Source organism: Artemia sp. Qi Xiang Cuo, chromosome 20 (genome assembly GCF_049724085.1).
Source record: "Artemia sp. Qi Xiang Cuo chromosome 20, ASM4972408v1, whole genome shotgun sequence".
Lineage (NCBI taxonomy): Eukaryota > Metazoa > Arthropoda > Branchiopoda > Anostraca > Artemiidae > Artemia > Artemia sp. Qi Xiang Cuo.
Window position 1 is genome coordinate 13337165 of NC_142813.1, and position 21958 is coordinate 13359122.

The 21958-nt window shown below is 32.9% G+C and overlaps 1 protein-coding gene across 1 annotated transcript in view; it reads left to right on the top strand.

The window, feature by feature from the left end:
• The window catches only part of LOC148939886 (syntaxin-binding protein 5-like), a 169120-nt gene that overhangs the window by 120748 nt on the left and 26414 nt on the right, over positions 1–21958 (top strand). Inside the window, exons 10-12 of the mRNA XM_089106469.1 lie at positions 2119–2227; positions 3430–3513; positions 18468–18563. Coding sequence (XP_088962595.1) covers positions 2119–2227; positions 3430–3513; positions 18468–18563 — 289 coding nt within the window. The remainder of the gene's footprint in view (positions 1–2118; positions 2228–3429; positions 3514–18467; positions 18564–21958) is intronic.

Genomic DNA, 21958 nt, shown 5'->3' on the forward strand with positions numbered 1-21958 from the left:
GATCTTGGCTCACCGTACGTGAATAATTAAAACAAAATTTTCATATTAATTGACTTTTATTTAGTTATGGCTTTCTCGAAACTTGTTTAATTTTATTTACAAACGTTTTTATTAGTAATAAATATACGTAACTTACGAATTAACTTACGTAACGAACTTCTATATTCATATATTTTTAATACGTTTATTAGGGGTTCGCCCCTAGTCAATACCTTGCTTTTTAAGCGAAAGTTCGAATTTTGTTCCAATTCTTTAAAAATGACCGCTTAATCAAAAAGGCCGTTAATTCGAATAAATAGCTCTTATGAAAGTACTAAAAAATCTTTAGCTTAAAGAGCGAGGCATTGACTACGGGGTGAACCCAATTATATATGTAATATTTTCTGTTCGTTTAAAGTTCTGTTGTTGCTGCTGTTGTAGTTGAAATACTTGTTTTTTTATATTAAATTTCTGATCTTTTTTTAAATAACGCTGGGAAGTCCGGCGTCCCCTTCATAGCAATGTCCCTTCCCCCATGAAAACTTCCTTCGTGGAAAGATCCTCCCACATAACCCCCGACCCACCCACCCACCCCCCCACTACCGGGAAAAATCTCTCCTGAAAACGTCTGTATACTTCCAAATAACCAATCCTATATGTTAACATTGGGTAAAGTTCATAACTTTCAGCCCTCCCCCCGGGAACTTCGGGGGATTAAGTCATCGTAAAAGACATACATATAATATTTTCAAATATGTTGAACAAAATGGCTATCTCAAAATCTTTATCAGGTGACTTTCGGAAAAAAATGAGCGCGGGAGGGGGCATAGATGCCCTCCATTTTTTTTTGTCAACTAAAGAGAGCACTAGAACTTTTAATTTCCATTCCAATGAGCCCTTCTACGATATTTTAGGATAACTGGTTCGATACGATCACCCCTGAGAAAAAAAAAAAAAACAAAAAACAAATAAACACGCACCCATGATCTTTCTTCTGGCAAAAAATGCAAAATTCCACATTTTTGTACATGGGAGCTTGAAACCTCTACAGTAGGGTTCTCTGATACGCTAAATATGATGGTGTGATTTTCATTAAGGTTCTATAACTTTTAGGGGGTCTTTCCCCCTTTTTTCCAAAATCAGCCAAATTTTCTCAGGCGCGTAATTTTTGATGCGTATGATTAAACTTAATGAAACTTATATATTTGAAATCAGCATTAAAATCTGATTCTTTTGATATATCTATTTGTATCAAAATACCGTTTTCTAGAGTTTCGGTTACCATTGAGCCGGGTCGCTCCTTACTTACAGTTCGTTACCACGAACTGTTTGATGTATATAGTTCCATTTTTCTTTCGTTGTATTACTCCGATTTTTTGTTCTGCGTGATGGGCTCAAATAATTTAGTTTTTTGTGAGTTTGTGAGAAGTCCTTTGTTTCAACCAATGCTATTACATAATGAATAATCAACCTAAGAAGTAGAGCTCGTCCATGAGATGGAAAATACTTAATAGAAAAAAAGAAAGTAAGAGTTAAAATAGAAAGAAAAAGAAAGAGAAAGAGAGGAAAGAAGAAAACAAGAAAAATGATTTCCTTTCATCCAGACCCAAAATCTAATCATAAATCCACCGAATCAAAAACTAATAATCTTCCAGCAAAATATTTATAAACTCTTAATTTAAATAATACTTATAATATTTCTTTTTTTTTAATGAACGAAATTACTAAAATTGTTTGTTTCACCATTGAAACTAGTCTCAAAATTCCAAATTTAATATCACTTTTATTTAATATGTTTATACCAAGGTTTTATGTTATCATTATATTCCAGTGCCAAGGTACTTGACTGGTATTGATATATAAGAGTTGGTAGGCTTGAGGCCCCTTTTTATCAAGTTTGTGAGGATACTTAAATTCTATGGAAAAAGTTTATGTATGTGACCTACTATCGGCAGACTTTTGGCAGGATTAGGAGGATACTTGACTGGCATAAAAAGCGTTGCAGATTTCAGGCCCATTATTGGTATATTTTTCATAATGAATTTTCATTATTGATATGCGAATCACACCATATTTAATAGGCACTATACTTTACACCTTTACACACCATACACCATACTTAACGTTATTTTATTCCAGACGGTTGTGCAATTGCTGCGTTTGCTTCTACTGGCCGGATTGTGGTCCACAGTCTACCTCTTCTCAGACCTCTGTTAGATGTTGAATTTTTACCACTTGGTGATTTGAGGTTTGTACTACAGAATGTAGTCTATATACCTAGTGGGGAGATGCTATATAATGAAATTAAATGTCTTATGGCGATTCAACATTTGCCAGATAGCTTAACAGTAAAAATAAGCTGGGTTATAACTGGATTTGACGAGTGTTCACTTCCAATTAATGCGGTTTTTTTTTTCTTTATTCAGTGAGAACCGAATCAAGGATAAAAAATTCGTTTCCATGGAAGGCAAAATCTTGTTTGAAATAAACAAAAGTTACTGAAAAGGTAAATTTCTTACTCTGATATATTTGTTTCATTTCATTTATTTTTTTTTTCCTTTTTGCATAGTTTTGATTCATATAAAGATGTCACTCCTTTTAGCTGGAATTTAAGCTGATTTAACAGAAGATAATAAATTGAGCGAAATTTAAGCTGATTTAACAGAAGATAATCAATGCTATCATGTGGAAATTGCCATGTGACGTCGATCTTGAAATTGCGACAGCTATGTGTAACTGAAAACCAAATTCTCTGAACTCTTTAAAGACTTTCTAAGCAAAAAAAAACTCCTTTCGTAATGGAGAAGCTGATATTTACCTTAATCAACTTTTCCTACTCAGAAAAACAAATGTTTGGAATTCTGATCCAAAAGATATTCACCATTAAAAAAAATTATTTCGTTGGGTGAGCTAAAATCCAGCTGTAGCAGTGATAATCAACTTATCTCAGAGCCTATGTTTGCCATCTTCTATGTTTGCCATATATATATATATATATATATATATATATATATATATATATATATATATATATATATATATATATATATATATATATATATATATATATATATATATATATATATATATATATATATATATATATAAAATATATATATATATATATATATATATATATATATATATATATATATATATATATAATATATATATATATATATATATAATATATATATATATAATATATATATATATATATATATATATATATAATATAAATATAATATAATATATATATATATATATATATATATATATATATATATATATATATATATATATATATATATATATATATATATATATATATATATATATATATATATATATATATATATATATATATATATATATATATATATATATATATATATATATATATATATATATATATATATATATATATATATATATATATTTTAATTTCAGGTTTCAAACATCACGGACAAGTGTTATAGATCCAATTGTTTCTATTTGGGCTCAGCAAATGATTGTTAATGAAGATACCGAACAGTAAGTTACTAATTATCTCTCTCTAAATAACAACTTATTTTTAGGCCCATAAAATTTATATTAACTTCCATATAAGTTACTTATTAAATAAGATGATTAATTAAGTTACGCTGCGGAAAAATATGTGCCAACGGAATGAATGGGCACAAAATTTAATGGAAATATGGTCTTCTTTTAATATTAAAAATTAGAATTTATATATTAGCCTATAGTTATAGCCCCGTTGATGAAATATTCATTCCACACAATAGTTAAACTTTATAGCGGTTTAGATCCAAATTACTCATGATTAAAGTGCCAAATATAATTATAATTATGCCAAGATCATTCTTGGGTTGAGCAATCTTCAGCTTTTAAGCTTAAACATTATGATGGATCAATTGGAGTGAAAATTTAAACTGTAATTTTTGATCGTTTGTTTTAATATAAGAAATTAGGCGTATATATTATTTTAAAATCATAGCACCCATGAATGTAATGCCCGGGCTACATTATAATCAAAATTGTCCGTGAATACATTACCAAATAGGCCTACAAGTATAGTTCTAATTATGACAATTTTACAGAATTATGCATCCCATTGTAACTTCTTTAGTTGAGCACTTTCAAGCGCAAACTTTATGATTTACCAACCAGAAGGAGGATTTAAGGCATAATTTTCGAAATTAGAAAGCATGGAAGGTTGTAACAGTAGTTCTCCTATCTGTTTGATGAATTTGACAAAAGATACTGATGGATAACATAGTATGCCATACATTTTATACCATATAAATGTCCTTTTTTATCCTATACATAAATTGATTTTATCCACGCTTTAAATGTATTAACTTTTCAGGCTTAAAATTTACCAAAAAACGCATTACTACTACTACTACTAACAACTCATCGCAGCACCAAGCCGCCTGAGGCCAACACAGCTACGCACGCTCCTCCTCCACCCCAATCTATTCAAAGCCTCCTTTTTACACCCGCCCACGAAGTTCCCATTTCCTTTAAATATTTCTTTATGACGTCCTCCCAACCCAGACGGGGACAACCTGCCTTCCGTTTAGCCCCAGATGACTGGCCGAAAAGAACAATCTTCGGCAATCTGTCCTCCTTCATCCGAACAACATGCCATAAACATCTCAACCTTTCTTTCCTTACAGACCTAGAAAGCGGTATTGAACCACATTTTTCGTATAGCCTATTGTTTGAAATACGGTCAGTCAGCCGGGTACCCAGAACAATCCTTAAGCAATTTCTCTGGAAAACATCTAGCAAATCGTCATCCGCTTTTCGGAGCGTCCATGCTTCAGAGCCATATTTGACCACTGTCATCACTGTAGCTTCTAAGATTCTAATCTTGGTTTGCAGACTTATCTTCCTATTCTTCCAGACTTTTTTTAACTGTGAAAAAACACCCTGAGCCTTGGCTATTCTATTTTTAACATCTTCACTGCTCCCACCATCTTTACTAATAATACTACCAAGGTAAGTGAAACTGCCCACCTGATCAATCTTTTCATTACCCAACGTCACCTTTTCATCTTCACTTATTCCTAGCCTTAGTGACTTGGTCTTCCTAACATTAATTTTCAAACCAATACTAGCACCCTGAACTCGCAAAACCTCTCAAACTTCATTCATTTTGCTCACACTTTCATCTAGGATGCTTAAATCATCAGCATAATCCAAGTCCAGGAGACTTTTTCCTCCCCATTTGATTCCGTGGTCTCCCATTGCCTTTCCTGTGCTCCTTAAAACAAAGTCCATCAAAATAATCCATATAAAGGGGGATAGAACACAACCCTGCTTAACTCCTGATTTAATACAAAACCAGCTGCTAACCTCATTTCCTACCTTAACCGCAGCAGTGTTATTCTCGTACATAGCACTAATCACTTTAATGTATTTGTCTGGTATACCATACAAGGATAAAACCTTTACTAAAGCTCCTCTATCAACAGAATCGAACGCTTGCTCATAATCTATAAAAACGCATTGGCTCATACAATTAATGTTTCTGTACGAGACAACATACTAGCTGACTGTTTTTCATTGATTTTACTTTCTTTGTTACTGCCAAATTGAGTTTTAGACGGTCATTGAAAAATGATTCTTCTGATTGGTCAGCACCCCTAGGTCCGCAAAAAGAGGCAACCTAACTTTGTTTTCATTTTGGTGTATCAAGTTCCGTAGGTAGTATGTTCAAGTTCAGTCCGTGTTAAGCAGCTGTTCCTTTGATATGTGTGACAATCCGGTGAATAGAAGTAAATAATATTTTCTAACTCTGCTTTTGGTTATTCCCTAAACTGTTTCAGGATTTAGGAAATGGGGTTTTTACCGAACTCTTATTATATGTCCAAGTGTGGCACCTATTTTTACCAATCCTGCTGGATTGGTAAATATTCTAAGACCTCTCAATAGATACAAACATATAGTGCTATGTACTCCTTTTGAACGAATTACTGTTGTAAGAGGGTTTGCAAAACTGTATCCCCCCCATTTAAATTCGCCACTTCTGGGTCAATCCATGACGTTAAAATCAAGGATAAACACATTTCATTTGTAAATCTTGTTTTTTTTTACCAATTTCAACAAATCTAATATTGAAATTATTTTTTTTTTTTAGTCAAACTCTCGATCCTAAATAAGTGCTTGATTGAATACACGTTTCATTTAATTCAGTATTGAATAGAGGGCTCCCGTATAAAAGCTACCTGAGGAGAGAGAATTCAAAATTTACCCCGTTCATAATCTTTGACATTTTGGTGTCAAGTTCTGTAGGTAGTATGTTCAAGTTGAGTCCGTGTTAAGCAGCTGTTTTTTGATATGTGTGACAATCCGGTGAATAAAAGTAAATAATATTTTCTAACTTTTGACTCTGAAATAAATTAATAAATGACTGAAATGAGTAAATAACTGACTGAAATATTAGGCTAATATATAAATTCTAATTTTTAATATTAAAAGAAGACCATATTTCCATTAAATTTTGTGCCCATTCATTCCGTTGGCACATATTTTTTTTAAGAGAATTTAAGGATAATATGATATTATATGTAGATTACTTATGTATAATTTATGTTTTAGCTCATTATTATATTGGCCACCATTGTTTCCCACAAGTGTATTTCAATCCAAAACCATTGATCTAGCGAAACTATAGTTATGTTCGTGAGACTAACGTGTGCTTAGGCATAAACTCACACGTAATAAAACCCATTGATCAATCAAAACCCGCCTAGTGATTTATTCTTAATCTTAAACCAATTACATTCATATGAAATTGAACAATAGTGCCACCTATTGCCTTGAATAGTTTTATTTTCATTCCGTATGTTTATTTACTCTTAATTTGGTCATCACATCTATTTTCTAATGGGTAAAGGTAGTTCTCAATAAATTGTGCAATGGGTCTTTGCACAAATTTTAAATTACAATTTAAACTGACACTGACCTTCGAGGAGAACTGGATATTGGTTTTGAAAGTCAAAAATAAGACTTATATAGTATAAATTGGCTTATAATAAATAATTTATATCATAATTACATTGTCCACCATTGTTTCCCACAAGTATATTTCAATCTAAAACCATTGATCAAGCGAAACTCCTTAAATTTTATCTTGTTTTATTCTTAATCTATGTAAAACAATTGTTTTTTTTTCAAATTGACAAATACTGCTTCTTTAACGCAGAAAGAGACAGTTTTTTCTCCTTACGTTTTCATTGACTCTGAAATTTTTCATCGTATCAATTTTCTAATGGATAAGTGCTAGTCTAAGGAAACTGGGGAATAGGAAATTTCCACGAAGCATAATTTAGTCATTGAAACTGACACTGGCCTTCGCGGAGACTCAGCACTGGATGTTTGCTTACTATTTGTGCTTACTACTACTTGGTAGCTGTACATATTGTAAAAAAATAAGCTATTTGAATACCTATGTGTACCATGGGACAGAATTTCGCTCGACGAAAAGAAAGACAGTTTTTTTAATCTCTTTCTTAAAAAAGCTTAAATTTATTTTGATAACACTTTTCATGTATTCATATGAAAAGTGTTTTCCCAAAATAATTCAGAAACTAAAGGAATTTTCCCAAAGTTGTGACCTATCTAGATCTTTTTTTCCATACTGGAAAACGAAAAAATATCTTATTTAACAAACAATGATCACTGAGTGACGCTCGCCCCCCCCCCCCGGGTACACAAATTATCAATGTAATTTGTCTCCCACAATGTGTAACATTTAATCCAAAGTTAAGAATTCGAGACTCAATTAACAGCTATGAAACGTGAATACATTTTTCTAATAGCTAGGAAACAACTGATTTGTCAAGCAAATTACTCCTTTTCTCAAGGCTTTCAGCCTTCATGGTTCTCTAATTTCAGTCAGCTAGTGATTTTTGAAAAAATATTAATAAGACTGACAGGGGAACAAATTTTCCCGAAGTTGTGACCTATCTAGGTTAATCTAGATATCTATCTAGAATCCGAGGCTCATTTAACATCTATAAAGCGGAAATCTCTTGATTTAAAAGCTCGGAATCAACTGATATGTCAAAAATCAAATTGGTTTTTGAAACTCCTCCGACTTTTGCTTAGGGCTTTCAACCTTTATAGGTTTCTAATTTAAGTCAGTAGATGATTTTTGAAAAATGGTAATAGGGCTGAGAGGGAAAGACGGATTTTACCCAAGCCGTGGCCTATCTAGATCGTTTTTTCACACCGTAAAACGAACAATTATCTTATCTCGAACAATCTTATTAAACGAACAATAATCAATAATCAATAACAATAACAAAACGAACAATAACAAATCAATAACAATAATCACTGAACGAAACTTGGTCCATTTAATGTACAAACTAGTATTGCAATTCTATCTGCCGCTATGCGTAATATTTAATTAAGAATCCAAGACTGACTTAGCAGCCATCAAACAGAAATGTCGTTATGTAAAAGTTCGGAATCAACTGATGTTTCAACAAACAAATTGCGTTTTGAAACTTTTCCTACTTTTGATCATGGCTTTCAACCTGTAGAGGATCTCCAATGACAATCAACATACGACATTATTTCATATTTTTGAAAAATATCAATGAGGCTGAAAGGGGAAGACGACTAATTTTCCCAAAATTACCACCAATCTAGATCATTTTTTACACCGAAAAATGGCAGTATGCAATTTTCGGAAAAAACTATAATGCCGTTTTCGAGAACAAAAATAATATACAATTAATGCTCGTTTAATATACTTATGTAATTATAGCAGGCATGAAAGTAACCCGCATTTAAATTTAAATCCAAATCAATCGATAAATCGAAACCCCTCAAATTTATTCATATTTATCCTTAATGTACATGAAAAGGGAGAATTGATTTGTATAAAAAATTATAAGTATACCCGAAAAGGGTGTGTACCCGAAACGGGTATGCTTTCATATACCCGAAAAGGGTGTTTTTAATGTTTTCATTCACTGTGAATTTCCCTTCACATGATTTTTCTAATGTATTAGCAATATTTTAGAGGAGTTTGGGAATAGATCTTTCTGCAAAATCTAACTTTGAATTGATACTGAAACTGACCTTCGAGGAGAAGTAGAAAGTGATAAATTCATTCAAAATCTAATGTAAAAAAATAGAAAAACTCTATCAAGTGAGAATGGTTATAGTTAAAAAAACCTGTACAAAAAGCCCGTTTTTCACAAACTCTGACTAAACTGAGATTTAGTATAATAGGCTATCAACCAATATGTTATCATTTGCCGTTTGTTTATCATAGAGCGGTATTATTTCAAATCCTGCAGATCTGAAGGAAAGTTAAATCACCACTACTGTTGTAACTTATAGTCTATTGTTCCTAATCCAAGTATACGATTGATACAATCAAGTAATTAGCTTCACTCACCATTTAAGCGCAGTGCCAGGAAGTGTAGCGCAGTGTCTAGAAGGAAGAATGGTAATCCAACTGATGCTTCCATCTCACTTTTTCACCGTCACTGTCCTCTTGCCGTACTTTCTATCACCGAATGCTAAGTTTCCTTTTAGGTCCCTTCATAATCAGATTTTACTAATACTGAAATGTAACTGCCGTTATTTTGAGCCAATCAGAATTTCTGGTGTAATTTTTCACCCAATCAGAAAATTCCACGGGCATTCTGATTGGCTCAAATCAGCGCTAGCTAGTTCTTGGTATCAGTAAAATCTCATTCTGAATTCACATCTAGCAAAACTTTATAGTTTATATTAAAATCATGAATTTTCAAAAATTCCTGTAATGGGGAGTATCTCTTAAGTTTTTGAGACTGTAGTTCAATAATATTTATTTAAGATCTGAAACATGTTTTCGGTGATGCTAGCTGGTGCTAGATAGATAGATTTACATAGATCCAAAAACTCATTCTGATTCCAAAACTCAAATATTTCTGCTTTTAATTGAAGTTTATGAGTATAATCAAAAGGAAATAATTTAAAATTAAATTAAATCATCAGATTTAATTTAATTTAAATTAAATCATCAGAAGAATTTAAAATTAAATCATCTCTTCAAAAAGCTAAAGAGTGTCACTGCGAAAGACAAGCTACAGATAAAATGAGGAAATACAATTATTGAAACTAAATGATATTCCGGCTGTCTGGATGTCTTTTGTAAAAACAAAAAAGGAATAGGTCTATCACGTCCGTATTCACAAAAGTTCTTTCAGAAAACCGAAGAGATATTTACAAAAATCAAAAAATGGATATTTGGGTTTTTCTAAATTCTGGGAAGGTGCCCGGGCTAGGTGAAAAACTTAAAAGAATTTTACAAAGCAAAGGTCTAAGGGTAGCTTTAAAGAGTAATAATACTTTGGGTAGTTTTCTAAATTCTGGGAAGGATCCAACTTCATTGGGGCAACAAAGTGGGGTTTATCAGATCCCATGTACTTGCGGAAGCTCATATGTGGGACGTACTAAACAGAGTTTGGTAATGAGATTATTACAACATAAAGATTCTGTTTCTTCGGCTTTAAAGCAAGATTCTAAGTCGGAAGATTTTACTTCAGCACTTTCAGAACATATTTTCAATTTTCCAGACCATTTTATTTCGCTCGAGAATCTCTCTTTGATTTCTAGGGATCGGGGTTTAAAGCAAAATTTTCGTGAAACTCTTGAAATAAATAAAATCTTCTTCAAGAATATTGCTTTGAATCGCAGGGGAATTTGGGCTGAACTCTATCTATGGTAATTTGACCTTTGTCCAAATGTTATATCATTGAACGCTAATGAACCGAATCCAAGAAGGTCAAAGAGAATACTTTCCGCCTTTGCTTTGAAAAGAATTAGAGATTTAAACAATATGCAGTTTTATTTGATTTAGTATATAAACTTTTGTTTTAAATTGTTTTTGCTTAGTTTTACAACTGATAACGGCCACTGTATATGTGACCGAAATATCTGGTATTTTTGTGAATTTCTGTACACTGTCTATTAAAAAGGATTTTATCCCTATTTTGAGGGATATCCCTACTTTTATTTTAATGTCTATCTATCTTTTAAAAATTAATTTTCTAAGGCGAAATCAAGGTTTTAGTCCTATTTGGGGTAACTATATACTGGGTAGTTTTCTAAATTCTGGGAAGGATCCAACTTCATTGGGGCAACAAAGTGGGGTTTATCAGATCCCATGTACTTGCGGAAGCTCATATGTTGGACGTACTAAACAGAGTTTGGTAATGAGATTATTACAACATAAAGATTCTGTTTCTTCGGCTTTAAAGCAAGATTCTAAGTCGGAAGATTTTACTTCAGCACTTTCAGAACATATTTTCCAGACCATTTTATTTCGCTCGAGAATCTCTCTTTGATTTCTAGGGATCGGGGTTTAAAGCAAAATTTTCGTGAAACTCTTGAAATAAATAAAATCATCTTCAAGAATATTGCTTTGAATCGCAGGTGAATTTGGGCTGAACTCTATCTATGGTAATTTGACCTTTGTCCAAATGTTATATCATTAAACGCTAATGAACCGAATCCAAGAAGGTCAAAGAGAATAGCTTCCGCCTTTGCTTTGAAAAGAATTAGAGATTTAAACAATATGCAGTTTTATTTGATTTCGTATATAAACTTTTGTTTTAAATTGTTTTTGCTTAGTTTTACTACTGATGACGGTCACTGTATATGTGACCGAAATATCTGGTATTTTTGTGAATTTCTGTACACTGTCTATAAAAAGGATTTTATCCCTATTTTGAGGGATATCCCTACTTTTATTTTAATGTCTATCTATCTTTTAAAAATTAATTTTCTAAGGCGAAATCAAGGTTTTAGTCCTATTTGGGGTAACTATATACTGCGCAACAGCCAAAAAGCAAACTTCGATCTCGCGGGAAAAGTTGAATTTAGCAACATTTGCGCCGGGGAGAAGTGTTGAATTCTTGCTTTGTAAGAAAAAAATATTAACTGGTTTTCTACTACTGAACTAGTAGAATGAATTGATCTTGAGCGACACATACGAATCCGTTTGGATGATAACTCTTATTTCCTTACCTTCGTCAATAGTTAAAAACTTTTATAATAAAATTTTTGGAAAGAAAAGGACAATCAAGTGAAATTGTCATGAAAGAAAGGCTGTAAAGGCTATAGTGGTATGTACTACATGAAATGGCTGTAAATAGTGATGATGGTGAGGAAAAAGGGAGGCTAATAGAATTTGATCTGCGCGGTAGCATTACATGGTTGGTTGTAGTAGATATAAAGGACATGTTCTTGAAATCAATTAGCATTAATGACAGCTAATTATTTGTTATTGTTTTTGTTCCAGGATTACGGATTACATAAATTTATAAGCAATGTGTATTACTGTGATTGTGGAGTTATCTGCCATGTTATCCCCTTTTTATGTCATAAACTATTTTATGGGCTATATTCATTGACATCGATGGTAACAAATAATAAATGTTCTCTTGAGCAAACCCAAAATTAAATAAAAATTGTCATCGCATTATAGAATAGAGCCATCTGTAAAATATTTATTTTTGGCTTGCTCAATGTTGAAAACTTTTTTTGGCTGTCATGGAATAGTTGATTGATGATTTCTCGTCAATGAGGTTTTGTAAATTAGTAAAGCAAAATTCCTCAGTCCCAACCAATCTTAACCTAAGACTCCCAGCTTCACACAAACTTAAAAAAATAATTTATTGGTATCATCTGTTTGTTTTTTTTTGTTTTTTTTTTGCAAAACTGAATTTATGATAAAATACAAAAAAAGTATATCTGATGAATTTATTGAAAACGAATGTTATATGATGATTTACTCTGGTTCTAATTAGAGGGGATACTTCCTACTGGCTTCAACTGGAGAGGGGGTAAAGTATACACACGATATACACAAAAATACCCAAAACTTTCCCCACTCATAGGTTTTAAAAAATAATTTTTTGAAATATTCCTTTTTGAAAAACATTTTGAAATAATTTTGAAGAATAGCTAAAAAATTTGAAATAACTTTGAAAATTTATAAAATTATATTTTATAAATTTTGAAAAATAGCCTTCTCCGGTATTTTTATTGGAAGATTGAAAAACAAAATTGCCTCCCTTAAATGTTGAAAATTGTATTTTTGCCGCCCCCTCCTAATTCCGTGAATTAACTCCACTGGTACTTCCTTAAGTAGCTTATCCAATGAAGAAAGGATAAATAACTTACTAAAATATATACAGTACACAACTTTGACACACCTATGAAAGATTATCATGGGCACTTTTTCAGACAAGGGGGGGGGTACTTGTGGTTGCTGACTTAAAATTCTTGAAATTCAGGGACACGTCTTGAGGGCTATTTTGTTGACATCAGTGCCAGTTCCCACTCTTCGAAGTTACCCATACTCTTTTGACCCAACCGCAGGCAAGCCTGTTCTTTATTTTGGCATTCAACCTATTATAAGATGTCAATATATCAGTAGCGCTAAACATCCGAATAATCGTTCGGTTACTATACCAACGAGGTATAGTTATTTCATATCATTAGTATAAAGCAGGAGAAAATCACTGCTAAAATCGTTATTAGATAATTTCGTAAACCACATTGACCTGCCATAACAAAGAACAGAAAATCGAGAATGGGGTTTTCGTAAGGCTAACGAAAGTCCTGGAAGAAACAAGACGAGTATTTTGGGAAAACAGCCGCTTCTCATCTTCAGCACTATATGAGAAGGTTTAAAGGAAAAATGTTCACGGAAACAGCCGGTTAAAAAAAATATGACAAAAAAAACATGGATCGCAAAAATAAAAGAATAAAATAAAACAAACCCAAATTTGAAGAATGAAAAAACTTAACAACGTGGAAAAAATCAGCAACATATAAAATAAAAATTAACAGGATTAAAAACTTTAAAAGCCAAAAAACATAACCCCAAAGCGAAAATTCTTTCAAACGAAACTAATAAAATAACTAAAGAGAAAACTAAGTCACATTTTCTAACCTTAAATCTGTATTTTGATTTTATAATTAACTATATGATGTTTCTTGGCACGAACAAAGGGCATCGATTTTGTATAGAAACCAAAAACTAAGAAAAACAAACACCAAAAAGAAATTCCAAAGGGAAGATTCTTTCAAACGAAACTAATAAAATAACTAAAGAGAAGATTTACGTCACATTATCTAATCCAAGATCTGTATTTCAGTTTTATAATTAATTTTATAATGTTTCTGGGTAAGAACAGATGGCGTGGGCCTCCTGTACTATCAAAGGTGAACTTGAGTCTCTCATACTCTTTGGGCTTGATATGAAAAGACATGGATCTAAGATACGAACTTAATATCAAACAGGAAGTTTTATATACACGTGTAATCCAAATCTGGGAAACTCCGCATCCCATAGCTTAAGGAAAGTTTGACTAACAGAACTGATTTAGAGACGCCAACTTTGCTCTGGTTTCTACACTCCATAAATAGAGATAAGTTCTAAATCTTGTTTGTCAAATACAAATCTGAAAAGGTAAAAAAGAGTTGAGCGGTATTTCCCAAACTTTTGACTTATGGATACCCTTTTCTATAACTTTAGTAGCGCTCAGTTTTTCATCAAAATAGAAAACTGAAAACCAAAAAGGGTGTGCTCTCAAAACTTTTACAAAAATAACGATATAGCATTTTATAACATTATAATAACGTTATAAACTGAAAAACATGTTATAATAACGTTATAAACTGAACAAACAATTACAGGGAAAGGCCGAGAAATTTTGCGTGGAGTGCTTTTCTTCCAGTATCTAGAGCCAGTGTTATGACCTGTTATAGCTATGTCTATTGATGTTATATTGCTAAAAACAATATGATTTTTTTAAAAACGGTTTGGGGGAGGGAGGGTGAATAGATATTATTGGGATCTGGTCATGGCTCTCGGTAGCCCTAAATATATTAAAGGGCTATGACATGTAATCCTAGTAATCTACAAAACAGTCTGGGAGAAAACTTCACGTTTCAGGCCGTCCCACTTGGTACCAGGCTGGGGAAGGAGTATCCCACAGGTACAAACGAACGGGCATCTCTTATCTATACTCCAAAAACCTTGGAAATATTTGATAATTTCAGTAATGCTCAGTATACCTCGTAACAAAAAATCGGATGATGTTAATAAAAATCAATTTTTTCTTTTGGTACTTACCCAAAATAATGATAGAAGAGAAATACGAATTCTTCATAAAATACAAATAAGAGTTATATTATGTATAACATTTAGGTCAATAAGAAAAATGAACATGTTTGTGCTGAGATAAAATGCCGTCATAATTTTACTCGCTTGTTGCTAATTTTAATCAGAGACTTGGTTCCAAATCCAATAGGCTGTTCCTGTGGCGGTACAGATGTAGTGTAAATAGGGTAATAACTTATCGGGAAAAACCTTCTTTGATATTTTATCAAACCCTTATAGCAAGCCAAAGAAAAGAAGTGGTAAACAGACTTACAATCCCTCAATCCTATAGCCTCTAATGTCGACTATAAGTATTACTGCTTCGGCAAATTATCACTTAATAATGTTATATCACAGTAATCATCAAATTATCACAAATTATCAATCGGACCTAAAAAAAAAAATTAACAACACTTAACAAATAGCTCAGTGGACTAATTATATTGTAGTCTAATAGTCAATAGCTACAATAGTTCATTTCTCAAATAATACTTTTATGGGGTCGCAATTAGCGATAAGGAAAAAACTAAAGAGAGATGCGCCAAACATTTTGAGAACTTGCTTAACCGAGATAGAGTTGCAGGAAAAAATATAAAGGAAAATTAAAAAGTTTGTGATACCTTGGATGTGAAGGAAGATTTGTTTTGTGAGGAGGAATTAGCAACAGTATTAAAAGGATTAAAGAATAATAAGGCTCCAGGTGCTGATAGGGTGGTAAATGATTTTCTTAAATATGGTGGCGCTGAGGTTAGAAATAAGTTACTGAAGATTATGAATATGATTTTTGAAAAAGGGGAAGTACCTAACGATTTTAGGAAAACCTTAATTAAGCCATTTTATTAGAAAGGCGATAAAAGTGAGTGTGAAAATTATCGAGGCATTAGTCTGGTCTCTCAAGGTAGCAAATTTCTTAGTAGTATGATACTTTTTGGACTGAGAGATGCCGTAGACAGAGTTTTAAGAGAAGAACAGTGTTGTTTTAGAAAAGGTAGAGGATGTGTGGACCAAATTTTCACTCTTAGGCAAATAATTGAGAAGTGACTGAGTTCTCAAACCCCTTTGGTCCTCAGTTTTATAGATTATGAGCAAACGTTCGATTCTGTTGATAGAAGAGCTTTAGTAAAGGTTTTATCCTTGATGAAAGTGTGAGCAAAATGAATGAAGTTTTAGAGCTTTTGCGAGTTCAGGGTGCTAGAATAGGTTTGAAAATTAATGTTAAGAAGACTAATTCACTAAGGCTAGGAATAAGTGAAGATGAAAAGGTGACGTTGGGTAATGAAAAGATTGATCAGGTGGGCAGCTTCACTTACCTTGGTAGTATTATTATTAAAGATGGTGGGAGCAGTGAAGATGTTAAAAATAAAAAAGCCAAGGCTCAGGGTGTTTTTTTACAGTTAAAAAAAAGTCTGGAAAAATAAGAAGATAAGTCTGCAAACCAAGATTAGAATATTAGAAGCTACAGTGATGACAGTGGTCAAATATGGCTCTGAAGCATGGACGCTCCGAAAACGGATGAAGATTTGCTAGATGTTTTCCAGAGAAATTGCTTAAGGATTGTTCTGGGTACCCGGCTGACTGACAGTATTTCAAACAACAGGCTATACGGAAAATGTGGTTCAATACCGCTCTCTAGGGCTATAATGAACGAAAGGTTGAGGTGGTTAGGGCACGTTGTGCGGATGAAGGATGACAGATTGCCGAAGATTGTTCTTTTCGGCCAACCATCTAGGGCTAAACGGAAAGCAGGTCGTCCCCGTCTGGTGTGGGAGGACGTCATAAAGATAGATTTAAAGGAAATGGGAACTTCGTGGGCGGGTGTAAAAAGGGAGGCTTTGAATAGATTGGGGTGGGGGAGGGTCGTGCGTAGCTGTGTTGGCCTCAGGTGGCTTGGTGCTGCTGTGGGTTGTTAGTAGTAGTAGTAGTAGTAGTAATTGTAACTAGATGAATGGGCAAGCAAACTTTATTTCTTGTTACAAAAGGACAAGCCTCGAAAATTTATTTAGATTTTGTTGGGTAAGAAATGAAGTTCATATACGAGATGAAATTTATATAATGAAATTCATATACAAAGGCAAAGGACTACAATACAAAGGCAAAAGGACTACAAAACAGATTCGAAAATCCCTCGGTACTGTAGTCCATAATTTCTGTTATAATGGCACATTTTTCATCTCGAATAGTTTTAAAATATTGCATTTGTTATGTGTAACATGATATGCGACACTAAAACACAGCTCTTTTAGTATTTTGAAAGCTAACCCTCTAAGATGTTAGCTTTACAAATACGAGGTGTGATTGGAAAGTTGCAAGACAGGGCTTGCATCTTAAAAGTATAAGCACTTACCGGCGATTGGGATGGGTCACTTTCAAAGTAGTCTCGCTGCTGAAAGAGCCCCTTGATTCTAAGTGTTTCCGCTTCCGGAAAATTCCTAAAATGTGTCTTCCAGTAGAGTATGAAGAACTCTGTATGTTTGCTTGGATGTCAGTAATTGAGTCAAATCTCTGCAAAGCTAGTGACAATTTCTATTTTGGAAACAAGTGAAAGTTAGAAGGGGCCAAAGCGGTACAACAAGGGGGCTGCAAAAGCACAACAGCATTAGTTTCGACAAAAATTCCTTGATGAAAAACGCAAAATGCGTGGGTACATTGTCGTGGTGCATTGGCTCGTCATAAAGTAGGAAGTTCCTGCAAACAAAACGGATGAAACCTGAAGTAACGGTCAAAAACGACCTTTTTTGCGTGAAAACGCATCGTGTGAACTTTGATCGGTAATTTTACATTTTGTTAACGTAGGGTGTGGTATTCCTGCTCAGGAACGAGGTTGATTCACTCCTTAACATTATATATGTTACGTGAAAGACCGAAATCGGGAGAATGTCGACATTCACCGGGTAAAGCCCGAAATAAGGATATTTAACAAATGTTTTGGACATACGCCAAGCTACTATGGGTTTTTTTAAATTCACCATGCACTAATGGTGAATGTTGAGCATGTCTGAGATTCCAGCCTAATTTCTAACCTATTTCTGAGTTTTATAACCTAATCCGTCACCATCAAACCTTGTATAAGACTGACAAAGCTGACTGGTCAACAAACACATCGTTGCTTAATGGAAAGGCGATAGGCCTTTTTTAAGCTAAGTATGGTGGATCATTTATTTATGTCAACATGCATCTAGTTCTCTATTTCTGTTTTATGGCAAAATTTAAAACTCATTTCTGGTTGTAAATATTGTAACTGCTGTGCTAAGGAGATTTGATAGACTATCCTTTTTTCAAAGGAAACTTTTTTTTTTAGAATAGCCAGGACATTTCGGTTTGGTGACCAAGGGCATGGCGTCTTCCTTTGTTCTCCCTCTGAAATTGAAAAATTCACATTATCTAGTGAGCTAACGTAAGTACTTTTGTTCTTTTATTTCGCATATTTCTTTCTTTTGCATTGCTAAAGTTTAAACATAAAACTTATCTCCGTTCACATGAACTAAAAAAGAAAGTTACGAAACTGGTAGAGATGGTGAGGGGAAAGGAGGTTAAAGAAGCAGCCCAAATAATAGCGTTGAAGTTCTAAAATATCCAGTGCATTTTGGTTTGGTGACAAAGGACGCTATGTCTTATGGAACGAAATTACACACTATCTAGTAAGCTTATTGTTTCATTTGTTTTTTTCTATCGGTAATTTTTTTTTATCAGTAAAGCTTACGTCTTACGTTTTTTTTTTTTTTTTTTTTTTTTTTTTTTTTTTTTTTTTGTCACGAGACTAAGCTCAAAGGTTATATCAAAACTAGCACTGACTTGGCTACTTTTTCAAGTCCTCATTGTGCTTTTTCCTAAAATAATATCTAAAGGCTTTTTATTATTCTAATTTTTTATCCATGGTCGATTTTTGGCTCTTATAGGACATAGAAAGTATGGCCATTGCATGCTTTTATTTTTAGTATTAAAAAATTATAATTTTCCCGGCAGCGGGAAATAATTTTCATTTTTTTTGTGCATTTAGAGGTAAATAAAATTTATATATTTTTATTTTGCTTTTTTTTTGTCTGTAGTAAACGTTGTAACCAATTTCCTCCTTCATACTTATAAACAATTTTATTATAAATAAAATTTATAATTTTTATTATACATTTTATTAATAATTTCATTAATTATACATTTTATTATACATTTATTCTATTATACATTTATTTTATTTATACATTTATTTTATTTATACATTTATTTTATTGTACATTTTATTTATTATACCTTATTATACATTGTATTAATAATTTTATTATTAATAAAATGTATTAATATACATTTGAGGACCTTTATCTTTTCAAAAATAGCACTTCTCCTCCAATTTATCGGTTAGTGATGTGACGAGGTTGTGCCTTCCTTTCCATGGAAATAATCAGGATACTAAGTTAAAAGAGTAGGTTGTAAGAACGTACGTAAATAGAATATTAATCAGTTCTAATGGATTCATTTACTTAGTGTGAACTAATTATAATTGAAATGTAACATTGATGTCATTTGTTCATCATTGGTGTCATCATTTGTGATGGAGCCGTGAAGCCTGTAATAATAAAAAAAAAAAAGATTTGATCTCTGCCTACAAGTTTGTCATAGAACATGGTGTCTCCAACCAAGTCTTAAAAATAAAGTTTTTTAAGTCTTAAAAAACTAAAAAATTAAGTCTTAAGTCTTAAAAATCACTTCATTTTATTTATTCTGTTTGTCAGTATGTTTCGTCATCCTTTTTTAGCAGTATATCAAACAGTTCGTGGTAACGAACTGTAAGTTAGGAGCGACCCGGCTCAATGGTAACCGAAACTCTAGAAAACGGGTTTTTGATACCAATAGATACATCAAAAGAATCAGATTTCAATGCTGATTTCAAATATATAACTCTCATCAAGTTTAGTGCATCAAGCAAGGCGCGCAAAAGTTACGCGCCTGAGAAAATTTGGCTGATTTTAAAAAAAAATGGGAACAGACCCCCTAAAATCCATAGAGTCTAAATGAAAAACCCTCTAACAGATGTATCGCGTCAAGGAACTCTATAACGGAGGTTTCAATTACCTACCAATACAAAAGTGGTATTTTGTATTCTGTGTAAAAAAAAATATAACGTATGTACCGGTATTTGTTTTTTTGTTTTGTTTTTTTTTTTCTCCAGCGGTAATTGTTGCAATCCAATAGTGCTAGAATATCGTGGGAGGACTCATTGGAGCGGCAATTAAAAGTTCTAGTGCCCTTTTTAAGTGACCAAAAAAATGGAGGGCAACTAGGCCCCCTCCCACGCTCATTTTTTCCCAAAGTCACCCGATAAAAATTTTGAGGTAGCCATTTTGTTCAGCATGGTCGAAAATATGATAAATATGTCTTTTAGGATGACTTAATCCCCCGAAGTCCTCAGGGGGAGGGCTAAAAGTTATGAACTTTACCCAATGTTAACATATAGTATTGGTTATTGGGAAGTATACAGAAGTTTTCAGGACGGTTTTTTTCTGGTAGTTGGAGGGAAGGTTGGGTCGGGGGTTATGTTGGAGGACCTGTCCATGAAGGAAGTTTTCATGGGGGAAGGGAAATCGCCATGAAGGGGGCGCCGGACTTGCCAGCATTATTTAGTGGTTATTGGGAAGTATACAGACATTTTCAGGAAGGATTTTTTTCTGGAGGGGGGGGCTAGCGGAGGGGTTACTCTGGAGAATCTTTCCGTGGAGGATGTTTCTTTGGGGTAAGGGACATTTCTATGAAGGGGGCGCCAGATTTCCAAGCATTATTTAAAAAACGATCAGAAATTAAATAAAAAAAAAACAAGTTTTTTCAACTGAAAGTAAGAAGCAACATTAGAACTTAAAACGAACAGAAATTATAACGTATATGAGGGGGTTCTCCCCCAAGTCAATACCTCGCTATTTACGCTACAGTTTTTTTTTAGTGATTTAAAAAGAGCTATCTATTCTAATTCAGAGGCCATTTTTATTCAGGGGTTTGTGAATCAAATTTTTTTTTAACTTTTAACGTAAAGAGCGTGGTATTGACTAAGGGGAGAACCCCCTCATATATGTAATAACATATACGTAGTAAAAAAAAACAATAAAAAAACAAGCGATACGGCTCAATAGTAATCGAAACTTTTAATAACGGAATTTTTATAATGCTGATTCTAAATATATAAATTTTATTAAGTTTAGTATTACTCATCAAAGGCTACGAGCCTGAGAAAATTTACCCGATTTTTTAACGAGGGGGGAAACATCCCCTACAAGTGAAAGAATTTTAATGAAAATCACACCGTCAGATTCAGCGTATCAGAAAACCCTATTACATAGGTTTCAAGCTCATATCTTCAAAAATCTGCAACTTTGTATTTTTTGCCAGAAGAAAAATATACGAATATAGAAGTTAGTTACGTAAGTTAATTTGTAAAGACATCCATTTAGCAAAAGAAAAGTAAAGTTTTTATGCAAAATTTGTTTACTTATTCAATGACGGTTAGCCAAAATAAAAGCTGCATTAACTAAAAAACGACCAGAAATTAAATAAAAAAAACAAGTTTTTTAAACTGAAAGTAAGGAGCGACATTAAAACTTAAAACAAACAGAAATTATTCCGTATGTGAAAGGGGCTGTCCCCTCCTCAACGCCGCGCTTTTTACGCTAAAGTTTGACTCAGTCTCACAATTTTATTTTTTAAAACAAAAAAAAACCTGAGCGAAAATAGCGAGGCGTTGAGGAGGGGACATCCCCTTTCATATACGGAATAATTTCTGTTCGTTTTAAGTTTTAATGTCGCTCCTTA